Source organism: Arachis duranensis, chromosome 10, assembly GCF_000817695.3.
Source record: "Arachis duranensis cultivar V14167 chromosome 10, aradu.V14167.gnm2.J7QH, whole genome shotgun sequence".
Taxonomy (NCBI): Eukaryota; Viridiplantae; Streptophyta; class Magnoliopsida; order Fabales; family Fabaceae; genus Arachis; species Arachis duranensis.
In genome coordinates this window covers 74,111,848-74,125,045 of record NC_029781.3, presented here as the reverse complement: position 1 = coordinate 74,125,045, position 13,198 = coordinate 74,111,848, and the positions used below count along the sequence as shown (strand labels likewise).

Below are 13,198 nucleotides of genomic sequence, written 5' to 3'. Positions count from 1 at the left end.
GTGCCAGTTTGGGCGTTTAACTCCCATTTTTGTGCCAGTTCCGGCGTTTTACGCCAAAATTCTTGAGCTGACTTGGAATGCCTGTTTGGGCCATCAAATCTCGGGCAAAGTATGAACTATTATACATTGCTGGAAAGCCCAAGATGTCTACTTTTTAACGCAGTTGAGAGCGCGCCAATTGGGCTTCTGTAGCTCCAGAAAATCCACTTCAAGTGAAGGGAGGTCAGAATCCAACAGCATCTGCAGTCCTTTTCAGCCTCTGAATCAGATTTTTGCTCAGGTCCCTCAATTTCAGCCAGAAAATACCTGAAATCACAGAAAAATACACAAACTCATAGTAAAGTCTAGAAAAGTGAATTTTAACTAAAAACTAATAAAAATATAATAAAAACTAACTAGAACATACTAAAAACATACTAAAAACAATGCCAAAAAGCGTATAAATTATCCGCTCATCAAAGGAGAACCACTCATCTTGTACCTCGCAGTGGGAAATCGGGCAATAGCCTCAGCATTGGTCCGAGAAGACAACAGTGGGCAACAACCCATATACTTTATCAGCAAAGCGTTACAAGGGTCCGAGCAGAACTACTAGAAAATAGAAAACTTCGCTTACGCTCTCATAATAACATCTCGACGACTTTGCCCATATTTCCAGTCTCACACCATTAAAGTTCGGACCAACCAGCCCATAAAAGAAATCTTACAGAAAACAGACTTGGCAGGAAGAATCTTGCAATGGGCAGTCGAGTTGTCCAAATTCGACCTTCAATACGAAGCTCGGACGGCCATCAAATCTCAATATCTGGCCGACTTCATTATGGAATTTATAGACACACAAAAAATCCCCGCAGAATGGAATTTATACGTGGACGGCTCCTCAAATAAAATGGGAAGTGGTGCAGGCATAATAATTGAAAGCGACCAGGGGACCCAAATCGAACTCTCCCTCAAATTCGAGTTCCCTGCCTCAAATAATCAAGCAGAATATGAGGCATTACTAGCTGGTTTGAACCTGGCTAGGGAGGTTGGAGCTCAAAAACTTATCATCTTCAGCGACTCACAGGTAGTCACTTCACAAATAACAGGAAGCTACCAAGCCAAAGATCCCACTAAGAAAAATTACTTGGACAAAACCAGGGAACAGCTCGGACAACTCGAAGAGTATGAGATTCGACACATACCCCGAGAACAGAATGCCCGGGCCGATGCACTCTCAAAATTAGCCAGCACCAAACCAGGAGGCAATAATAGAAGCCTCATCCAAGAAATTCTACAGAATCCATCAATCTCAGAAGAAGAAAAGGTCCTAGCCATTACAAGTCGCGATCAGGGATGGATGACCCCCATAATTAATTACCTCACAACAGAAGCCCTCCCTACAGATGAGAAAGAGGCAAAGAGGTTAAAATGGGAAGCACAATACTACACCATCATAAATAATACTTTATACAAAAGAGGGATTTCAACACCATTGCTAAAATGCGTGCCGACTTCCAACACTAAAGATATCCTAGAAAACGTACACAGTGACATTTGTGGCAATCACCTCGGAGCGCAAGCACTCGCCAAAAAAGTACTTCGAGCAGGATTCTATTGGCCAACTCTACAAAAAGAAGCCACGGAATTTGTAAAGACATGTTCGCCATGTCAAAAGCATGCCAACTTCCACACCGCTCCGGCAAAGGAACTCATCAGCGTAACCTCACCTTGGCCATTCGCAAAATGGGGACTCCATCTCCTCGGACCTTTTCCTCAAGGATCAGGACAAGTCAAATTCCTCATAGTAGGAATAGACTACTTCACAAAATGGATCGAGGCAGAACCCCTAGCCAATGCCACAGCTCAAAGAAGTCGAAAATTCCTATATAAAAACATCGTCACAAGGTTCGGAATTCCATACTCCATCACTACAGACAATGGTACCCAGTTCACAGACGCAGGCTTCAGAAAACTAGCGGCCAACCTGAATATAAAACAACAATTCACCTCTGTTGAGCACCCCCAAGCCAATGGGCAAGCTGAAGCTGCTAACAAAGTTATATTAGCAGCGTTAAAACGAGATTGCAGGATGCAAAGGGAGCCTAGGCTGAAGAGCTCCCGCAAGTCCTATGGGCATATCGAACGACTTCACATTCCACGACAAAGGAGTCACCTTTCTGGTTAGCCTACGAAATGGAGGCAATGATCCCAATGGAGGTCGAAGAAGGATCACCCAGAGTAATCCATTTTAGCGAAAAAGCCAACTCCCAACTTCAAAAGGAAGAGCTCGACTTACTTCCATAAATTCGAGAAAAAGCTTGGATAAGGGAAGAGGCGCTGAAATGACGAATGGCCTCTAGATACAACCAAAAAGTAATACAGCGGGCCTTTGCTGAAAACGACCTCATCCTAATCCGAAACGATATAGGAACAACTCGACCTGGAGAAGGAAAGCTGGCAGCAAACTGGAAAGGACCCTTCTGAGTCATAGAAGTACTAGGAAAGGGTTACTACAGGCTTTCCGAACTCGACGGGCGAGAGCTTCCTAGATCATGGCATGCCTGCAACCTAAGAAGGTACTATAGCTAGGGATGATAAAAGATCTTGGACAAGGCACACTCTTTTTCCTGAAAAAGTTTTTTTAACGAGGTGCCCCGCCAAGACCTACAAATCACCCGACTTAGGAAATTAACTCCTCATGTATATTTGTATTTTCTTTTAATAAAATTTATTTAGATTCTCTACAAATGCTCAAGTCGTATTATTCTGAAAACATTCATCGCCCGATTGTAAAGTTACAGATCGACAGAAAGTGAAAACCGAATTCACTGCACGATCACGATAAAAATGAGGGCTAAAAACCCAAATTCTACAAAATCGGCAAAGATGAAAATAGAATAATGCAAGAAGTTATAGAAAGTTATCCATAGAAAGGACCTGACGAGGTCCTAATAAAATGGATTGCTATAAAATAACTTAAAGACTGGCCGGCACAAAAGTCGGACCATCCACAACAACCCAAGTTATAAGTAAAGCCCTGGAAAGAGGTCTAGCCAACCCTATAAAAGAGGATTACTATAACTTCGAAGAGCCCAACATGAGGAAGTCGGACTCCTACAAAAAAATTACAAAAGATAATCGCTGAAAGAGACCTGAACAAGGTCCAAGAAAGAGGATTATCAAGTAACTCGACAGGGCCCGATGTGACAAAGTCGGCCCGGGAAGATAAAGTTACAAAAGATAAATCCCTGAAAGAGACCTGACCAAGGTCCAAGAAAGAGGATTATCAAGTAACTTGACAGGGCTCGACGTGACAAAGTCGGCCTGGAAAGATAAAGTAAAAAAAGATAAATCCATGAAAAATAAAGTTACAAAAGATGAATCCCTGAAAGAGACTTGAACAAGGTCCAAGAAAGAGGATTATCAAGTAACTCGACAAAGTCCGACATGACGAAGTCGGTCCAAGATACAAAGCTACAAAGGTAATCCCCTGAAAGAGCCCTGAACAAAGTCCAAGAAAGAGGATTACCGAGTAAATTGATAGGAACCGACACGATAAAGCTACCCTTGGAAGAGACCTTAAGTAAGGTCCAAAAAAGAAGGGCTACAAACAAAAACCAAGTTGAAAAATTGGCAATCTCAGTATCACGATAAACAACAGTTTAAGATTGATGAGAGCAGCGTCAGGCCAAAGAATCAAGTTGATCATGTCAGACAAAAACCTACGAAGGTGCCAAGACGAGTGCAAAGCAGACAGGATATAAAAACTACTAAGTTATGATAATAGCAAGCTTCAGAGGCCACCCAAATTAGCCCAGAAAGCTCGAAAGTCACTTTGTTTTTCAAAGTTGCTAAACAAGCAACAGAAGTATCAACAGTCAAACAAAACACCATTTACAAAATAAAAGAGTTCAAAGCCCACAGGCCAGGCTATACACAAATACATCAGAAATAATCAAAGAGAGTCCAAAGGTTTCCCAGTAACAGCATCCCGGGGTAAAGGAGGATGAGTCTGAAGAGGCACTGTATCTACTGTCCCATCATCCTGGTTCAGGATCTGGACATCATGATCGGACTCAGGCTGAATGACTTCGGCTACCTGAGAAGAAGAGGGCAGCACAACGAAGACTTTGGTAGAAGGAACAGGAGGAGGCTTAACATCATCATCATCAGGGTCCTCGGGAACGATTTTGCCATCCTTCACAATATTATCCAAGCTAAACAAGGCAAGGTCAGCCTCTGGGGCAATAACCCGAACCTGTTCCTTCAGGTTCTCATAGGCAGCAATTACGCTGCCCACAAGATGACCCTGGAGCTCGGAATAATCAACATGGACCGACTCTAGCTCTACTCGAAGATGCATCACTTCTCGGTAGGACGTGACATAGCTTTCTTTATGCTTCAAAGCCACATCATCAGCCAATCACACAGAGGCTGCCAGGGCAAGAGAGCTGCCTTCTCCCCTTCCAGCTCCTTCTTCAATTTAGTCACCTCTGCTTCAAACTCCTCCTTGAGACCCTTCATCCGATCAAATTCTCGCTTAGCTTCCTCCATAAAAGCTTTGGTAGCATGCAGAGGTAGATTTTGGGCAGTACGATACAAAGCAGCTCCCATATGAGCCATCTTGATACTACTCCAAGTTATAAAATCCAAGTGATGAAGGAGAGATACATCATCCATTGAAAGAGCACCATAAGGTGCGATCTGCTGGTCCACAAAACCAATAGAATCAAAATATGGGGCATCTAGATTGAAAGGTTCAACAGTTTGAGGTCTTTTTGGAGGAGGAGCGGCCGAAAAAGAAACCACAACAGCAGTAGAAGATTGAGGGGGATCCACTAAACGGACCCGAGGTGTAGGGATCATTCTCCTCGGGCCAAGAGAGCTCGGCACGGATGGCTTCAAAGGAGCTTGGAAAGTTCCTTCCCCATTAGCCCGGGCCGAGATGTTTTGAGCCATAGTAGCTTTCCTCGCCTTCTTGAAGGCCTTCATTGCATCATTATTCTTGGCCATCTCTACAAAATGAAAAACAATAATTTATCATGCCAGGAAGAAAGCAGGAGAAAAACAAGATAACAAGATATATCAAGGCAGTAACCAAAGCAGTTCGAATAAGGGACGGATCTCCCAAAGACTTTTTAGTATCCAAGTGAGGAGGTTCTCCCTAAATATCCTCCAAAACATTCACAAAGGACTGATCGACCTCGCTCAACATCTCCCAAGTATATCGGGATACCACTACATTCCTCTGCCACTGTAAGGGAAAGCAGGGCTCATTATTTTCATCCAGAAAGAAAGGTCGGGCTCCTTCAACAGCCTGGACCTTAAAGAAGTAGTTCTTAAAATCCCGGAAAGATTCGTCATACATGGAAAAAACCTTGTGCCCCTGGGCAGACCTAAAAGAAATCCAAGAAGCTTTCTTCTTGGTAGTCCCAGGTTTGGTCAACACAAAAAGATACAGAAAAAGAGTTTGAGAAGGCGTAATACCAAATTCTTGACAAACAAGCTGAAAAATCTTGATGAAGCCCCATGAATTCGGATGGAGCTGCGAAGGGGCTACATTACAAGACCATAACAGGTCAGTTTCAAAAGAAGTAAAAGGAAATGTGATGTTCATTTGGCTAAAAAAAAGTCATAAGCATAAAAGAAGGGACGCTCCCCCTAGATCAGGACTGGGAAGCAAACTCTATCGCTAGAATCAAGTGCTACCAACTCATAATTGCCCTCCTGATCTGCACTGCTACAGACACGATGATGCTTCCTAAGCGTCGCACAAAATTCTGAATCGACTAAAGAAACACACAGCAAGACAAGAGAGTCCAGCCAATCGGACATCCCTTAGGGAACCTCAGAAGACGCCTCGACAATATTTTTTCGGGAAGATATGGCCAACTAATCCTACAAAGCAAGAAAAAAGGTTGGGTTACTAAAAAGGTAAAGACATCCCAGACGAAATCAAAACAACTCAGATAGCACATTCCAGCGCGGTACAGACAAAAAGGAAAACCCCAGGACACAACCCAGAGTCCAGGGGCATCCTTTGGAGGCAATCAGGGAATAAAGATTCAGGAAAATCCACATGACTAATGTCTCAGTAAAAAACCCTTTCCAAGAAAAAACTAACGTCTCAGCAGAAACCCTTTCCAAGAAAAACAAACACAAAGAAGATCAAAAAAGCCATTAAAAGGAGCAAACTCCCTCAAAACAAACAAAGTTCTGCAAAACAGGAGTGGCATACGAAGCCCTAAAAAAGCAAAATCAGGAGAAAACAACTAGAAGCATACATAAAGGCAATAAGAAGACCAGAAGGCATGCATCACAGTGATAAACCGAGCGTGATAATATACAAAGATCCAAGCTTTTCAACATGCACTCAGTCAGAACTTCAAAAAAATAGATACGGAGCAGCAAAATAGACGATGGAAGAAAAAGAAAAACCAACCTGAAAAAGGAGAAGAATGCGGAAGAGGGTTGAAGACGAAGAGGCCAGAAACTGCCACGATCGCCGAAACCACGTTGAGACACCAAGAAACGTAAGCTTTTTGGGGAAAACAAAAGTGAGAAAGAAAAGGGGAAGTTACAGAAAGGAGAAAAAACCATCTCCGTGTGTGAAGTTCAAAATAAAACAAGCAAGAGAAACGGGGCATTGAAAACCAATTAATGGGGCATTAAAAACCCTCGCGCATTCTCAAGGCCAGGGCACTAAACGCAAAAGCGCGCGCTTTCAGAGGAAACGGAACAGAGACGTTTCGCATTCAAAAAAAAAGGGAGAACTCTACAAAGAGAAATCGACAAAATGCTCAAGTTCGGCTTCACCAAAGAAGGATCAAAGTCCTAAAACTAAAAGACTCAACCTCAAAAAGAAAGACCGAGCTCGAGCAGGGGCACTGTTCATACCCTGGGTCGAGCTGTCCGACCCAGGATGTTCTACAGACAAAGCGACCGACCTCTTCAGGTCAGGACAACCCGATCTCTTCTCAAAGAGCTCGGCCAAGTCATAGGAAATCCCAAACAAAAGGCCCAAATAGAGGAACACATCCCAAATCCAAGGGCAGCCCAAGCCCGTAGAGATAAAGGCGATTCCCTTGAAGATAAGAGGATCCCAGTCAAAGATTAGATAAAGATAAGATAAGATAACTAACTTATCTCATCACTCTACACCATTATAAATACACTGGAGCACCCAGGTATAACTCATACTCTGATTCTACTCACTACCTGCTTAATACCCTTGCTAACTTAAGCATCGGAGTCCCTTGCAGGTACCCCCCACCCTCCGGGGACGAAGGATCAGCATCACCACCAAGTCGGACACAATACCCCCGACCAGCACAGAAGATCTCATCCGAGATCGACCTACAGTTTCAGGCAACCCTCGAAACAGGTACCTAGAGTGCCGGTAGGAGGGACACGTACCTCTATATTCCCAGAGATGTCAAAGCAGATTTCTGTCGGGACATCATTGCCTAATACGGTCGAATTGTTGGCCATATTTAGATAACAAATTGAGGACATCCATCACGATTTAGTAAATATGCTTACTCAATAAAAGACTATGGTGTTAAACTCCATGTTAGAAAATAACAATGCTAGAATAGAGAAAGTTTCTCGATGAGTCGATGATATTACAGGAGCATTTAATCGATCTTTAATTCAACTATCGAGAGGGGTTCACGTTAATAATCCTCCTTTAATGTTTAATAGGAGAGAAGACCCAAAAAATGTATTAAATGAAGCCAAAGCAAACAATGCTGTTTAGGCTTATGGCCAAAATATAACTCAAGTTGTCGAGCAAGTCCTAAATAGAACTGGGGTTAAATATAAGGGTGATGAAGAGAAATTGTCTATCGGTAAGAATTTCACAAATGAAATCTTGTTGCAAGTATAGTTCTAAACCAACAAACAATTCCTTAATAAAAAATTTGTTTGTCACAAGTACAAACCCCAATAAAAATAAACCGAAGTATTTAAACCTCGGGTTGTCTCTTAAGAAATTGCAGGGAAGTGTTCTTGTTATTGGCTATGAAGGTATATTTTGGGGTTTTTGATATAAGAGACAAGAAATGTAAATGGCAAAAGGAAATAACTAACAACTAAGAAAGCTTTTGGCAAGGATTGAGAACTAGAAATCCTATCCTTGTTATCCTTATCAATTGTGACAAGAATTGTCCATTACTTCACTTAGTTAACCTCTAACTATGAAGGAAAGTCAAGTGGATATCAACTTGAGACCACAAGTCCTAGTCAAATCATGGTGAAAGACTAGCTTTAGTGGCATTCAAATGGACTAGTAACTTCCAATTATCAATCAACAAGAGAGTTTGATAACTCAAGAGTCAATAATTACTCTACACAAGCCAAGAGGAGAAAAATCTAAACTATGAATAAAAGAGACATTTCATCAAACACATAGAAGGCAATAAAAGTAAACATCATAAATTGCAAGAATTAAAGGAAGCTATAACTACAAAAGCAAGAAATTAACAATAGAAAACTAAAGCAAATATAAAAGGACATGGAAATCATAAATTACATTGAAGGAAAATGGAGATCTACACAAGAGTTCATGAACTAAAGTCAACAAAATAAAGAAAACTACAAGAGAAGTAAAATGCTAGAACAAGTAAAGATAAAAGGAAAATTAAAGCAAAAGAAGAAGAAGTAGATCTAGATCTAAAAGGAAAATAAAAACCCTAATTCTAGAGAGAGCCTCTCTCTAGAATTCTACCTCTCTCTCTAAAACTAAGTGTATGAATGATCCCCCATCCATTTCTCTCAATTCTACATGTAATAGGCTCAGAAAATGAGTTGGATTTGGGCCTGGGTAGCTCAGAAATCGCCCCCAATATTTTCACTTTAATGAGGTCACGTGTGAGTATCGACGCGCGTCGCTTAACATTTTTCATCCACGCGTACGCGTATGTCACGCGTACGCGTCGCCATGCGACTCCATATCCACGCGTGCGCATCTATTGCGCATGCGCGTCGATGTATACATTCCAAATCCTTGATTTTCCATGAGTTCTCCACTTTGCATGTTTTTCTCTTCACTCCTTTGATCCTTTCCTAGCCTTTTCAACCTGAATTCACTAACAAACACATCAAGGCATCTAGTGGAATCAAAGGTGAATCAACATTAGCAAATTAAGGCCTAAAGAGCATGTTTTCACACTTAAGCACAAATTAGGAGAAAATCATGAAGCCATGCCATTTCATTGAATAAATGTGGGAAAAGGTGATAAAAATCCCCTAAATTAAGCACAAGATAAACCCTAAAAATGGGGTTTATCAAGGGGTGACAAATCAACCTTATTTTATATCCTCTTTTCATATTATGTCTTGTAGGCTAAACTCTCTAGGGGAGTCAAAACTCCTAAATTCTTTACAAAGTTTGCTGGAAAAAATGGGGAATCGACTGTAGAGCACGTTGCTTGATATTTAGTCGAAATATCCAGTGTTTGGAATGTTCATCAAATGAATTAAAGTTTTATAATAAATAACTTTATTCTTTATTAATATAACATTATATTTAAATAATAAGAGAAATGACAAATCGATCCATAACTTTTTGGGCCACGGACATTTAAGTCTCTGAGAATTTAAAAATACAGTTAAATCCCTAACCTCTTCAAAATCTGCACACATCGATTCCTGCGTGTAATTTGTCTTATTTTAAAAACTTTTCCACATGTGCATCTGTATTAACCAGGTCAATACAACGGGAGTCACATTTGATTTTTTTGTTGGATCTGACAGACCCAAGTGAACACGAGGGATCAATATATCCAAGTTTTGAAAAGGTCAGTGACTTAAATGTATTTTCAAATTCTCGAATATTTAAATATCTTTGAATAAAAAAGTCAAGAACCTATTAAATTTTTTTCAATTAAAATTTGTTCACTTCTTTTATAAAAACAAAATTATATTAATCTAAAAAGATTAAATTTAAAAAATATTTATTGATTAAAAAATTAAATAAGTGTTCATGGTTGATTCCAGAATAAACCAACAACAAAAAATAAATATGAAATATCAAAAAATAATTTGTTGAAAGACATAATAAGTAAAAAAAAATTAGTTATTAATGTTAAATTATAGCAACTAATTCATGTTGTTAAAATGGAATAAAATTATGCTATTTTTTATTAGTGCAATGATTGACACAACTTTACTTGAAATGTTCAGATGTGTTGGCAAATGTTTAGTGTTATTAATCTAAGTTTAATACATAAAATCTATACATGTAGATATTTTTTTTAGATCTACATCGTAGACCTTTCAAAAAAAAAGATATATATTATATTAAGTGAGTTCAAAAAAAAAAAGAAATGGAATGAAGGTGGTAAGAGAAAAGAGAATGTATATTAAAAGATGGAAAGCATTGAGAGAAAATATATGAAAAAAATTTAAAAAAAAAGTAATTATGTTATAAAAACATTTTAAGTTTTAAATGAAATCTCAATAAAATAAAATTTTAAACCATACTTATTTAAGTTGGAATTAATTTTGAAAAAAACAATAAAATTAAATTAAATTTTATCTAAATTAATTTAAATATTTTTATTTCAAATACTCAAATTGAATTCAATTGCCATAAAAATTAAATTACAAAGAGTTTCAAAACACCTGCTAATTTTATCCAGAAAGTTACAGGTTTCAGAATAATTAATAATACCACACTTAATTTCTATAAAAGGAATATGAAGAGCACATTTGTAGATCAAATCAAATAAAACCACTCCCTTCCCTCTTGGGCGCTTATAAAGCCTTAATTAATATAACAATAATAATCCGAAAAAAAACTAAACACAAGGATTAAGGAAGCAAAATGAAGGGACAGTGGACACATGAATTACAATGGGAAACAAGAAGAGAATTCAAAACATGTTAACAACTTATTGTAAAGTTATTAATAATGTATATGATTTAGTTGATCCTCCTGCAGTTCTTCCTGATTTCACCGTTGGATCCAGTGAGGGGACTAATGTCTCCCATCTTGATCATGGCGCTGATGAAGTCAGAGGAGAATGAGGTCGGGTTGGAGGCGTAGCCTCTGACTATAGAGTCGGTGGAGCCACCGTTGAAGAGTTGCTGGTCGGAGTGGAGCAGCCCCTTGTTCTGAACAAGGTTCCTGAAGTAGTTGTTGTCGAAGGCCGTGGGTGTTTGGAGATCAAGCGGCGCAAGGTTGTTGTCCCCTGTACCCGATGCTCTGGGACAGTTGGTTTTCCTGCTTGTGGCGAACGAAGCTTCTATGTTGCTCTCGTTGTAGAGTCTCGCTCTGAAGCTAGTGCATCTTGCTTGTCCAATTGTGTGACCGCCTACCACCACGCATGAATTGGGATTTAGGGTTTAGAGTTGAAGACAAGTTAAATTGAATTGAATTAAATGTATCTTACGGTACCTGCTAGAGCAACCAAGTCCTTGGTGGAAAGTCCGAGAGCGCTGAACCTGGAGATGAGTTGGTTGAGGTTGGAAGTGGGTGGAGGGATGCCGTTGTTGGCGGCGGACTGGCTGGCTGTTCTGGCGTCTCTTCTTCCAAGTTTGACGTTCCAAGTTGGGCCTTTAAGGATATTAACAGAGTCTCTGGCAGCAACGGCGAGGATATCAGCGCATGAGACAACACCAGGGCAGACTTTCTCAACGGCAGTTTTGATGGCGTCAATCACTTCGAATCCGCGGGCTGAGTTCCTGTTTGGATTTGCGTTCTTCTCTCCGGTGAAGTTTGATGTGTCGTCTAGTAGAATCGATCCATCGCATCCCTACAATTCAGTTTAATTTTAAGCTTGTGGATAGAAACTATTTTATTAATATCAATATTTTTTTAATAACTAATTTTTAATTTACGGTGTCATAGAAAAATAATATTTGTTACTTTTATTTATTTTTGTTATCCCTTTAATCTGAAACACGTGGAATTTTGTAGATAAATGAATATAGTTGGTGTTTGAAGACGACATGAAAAGCTAATACGCGGAGAGAAGGAAATTTTTGCTAGTTGAACTCTTTGTAGTAGGTGTTTGTCGGCAACAAATTATTTCTCCCCAAGTTACAAGCGAGTTGAAAATCATGTTTCTTCATACTCAAATAATTAAGCAAAGTCTCAATATTCGATTTTTATTAGCTAGGAAAAGCAACACAACAACACAAACACTATACTCATCATCATCATGGCTAGCTTGCTAGTAGTGCCAATAGCAATAACAATTTTCAAAACCCAGAATATATAGCACTTAATAATTTTGAACAAAAACATATGTAGGTAACCAATAAATAATCTAATAATTTGTTCGTATATCTGAGAATACCGTACGTACATGATGAGAAGCATTTCATGTAATTATATATTTTGCTTTTTAATTTATATACTAAATTAATATATAACTCTTTATGATAAATAAATAGAATATATATAACGTAATAAGATTTATATACTCTGATCTATCCCACCCAACAGTTAACAATTTAAATTTGTGTATATATATTATTGAAAATGTTTGGTAACAAAAAAAAATCAGTCAAAACAGTTATAACTTGTCTTATTTAGTATTTATTAATTATTACGACAATTAATAAATACTAAATAAGACAAATTATAACTTTTTTTCCCAAGCATTACCGAATTATTATTAACTTATAACACAATTATTCGTATACTTAGGAGTGCAAGTACATGAAATCATGAATTGAATTAATTTATGCATGGATGAAGTGGGATAAGTTTAAAAAATATATAGAAATTAAGAAGCAAATAAAGGCGCATTAGAAATTACGTTGACAAAGCAATCATGGAAGAACAAGCGGAGGAGCGAAGCACCCATACGGGCTTCCTTTGATATGGCAGATTGAACTGTGGATCTCACAGTGGAAAAGAGTTTGGGGCATGAACTAGAGTAGAAGTTTGTGGAAAGTTGCGCATTGCCATTCCCCAATACAAGGGCAAAGACAGCCAACGCAATCACCAATCTAGAAGCCATATGATTAGTTCGTATATAGGGAGTTTGTATCTAAGGTTGTACTGTGTGGTTTATGTGTCATGAAAGTGCCCATATATATAGTGATCCATGGGGTCTAAAGGCGGTTTGCCTCGGCAGGTAATAACCATACCTAACACGTAGAAATATGGCTTAGTCATTAGTGCATGGAGGAAATTAAAATTGGAGATTATTCTAATTAAAAAGTAAAGTGTCCATATGCTATCTACGCATACATAACATTT

General features: G+C 39.0%; 1 protein-coding gene across 1 annotated transcript; it reads right to left on the bottom strand.

Moving 5' to 3' along the window:
• Nucleotides 1-10,615: 10,615 nt before the first annotated feature.
• Nucleotides 10,616-12,987, bottom strand: LOC107470263 (peroxidase P7). Its single transcript, XM_016089658.3, has 3 exons — nucleotides 12,753-12,987; nucleotides 11,384-11,741; nucleotides 10,616-11,300 (listed from the first exon to the last, which is right to left on the bottom strand). Exons 1-3 carry the CDS (start codon nucleotides 12,954-12,956, stop codon nucleotides 10,909-10,911), a joined length of 954 nt encoding a protein of 317 aa, XP_015945144.1. The 5' UTR covers nucleotides 12,957-12,987; the 3' UTR covers nucleotides 10,616-10,908.
• Between the last annotated feature and the right edge of the window lie 211 nt (nucleotides 12,988-13,198).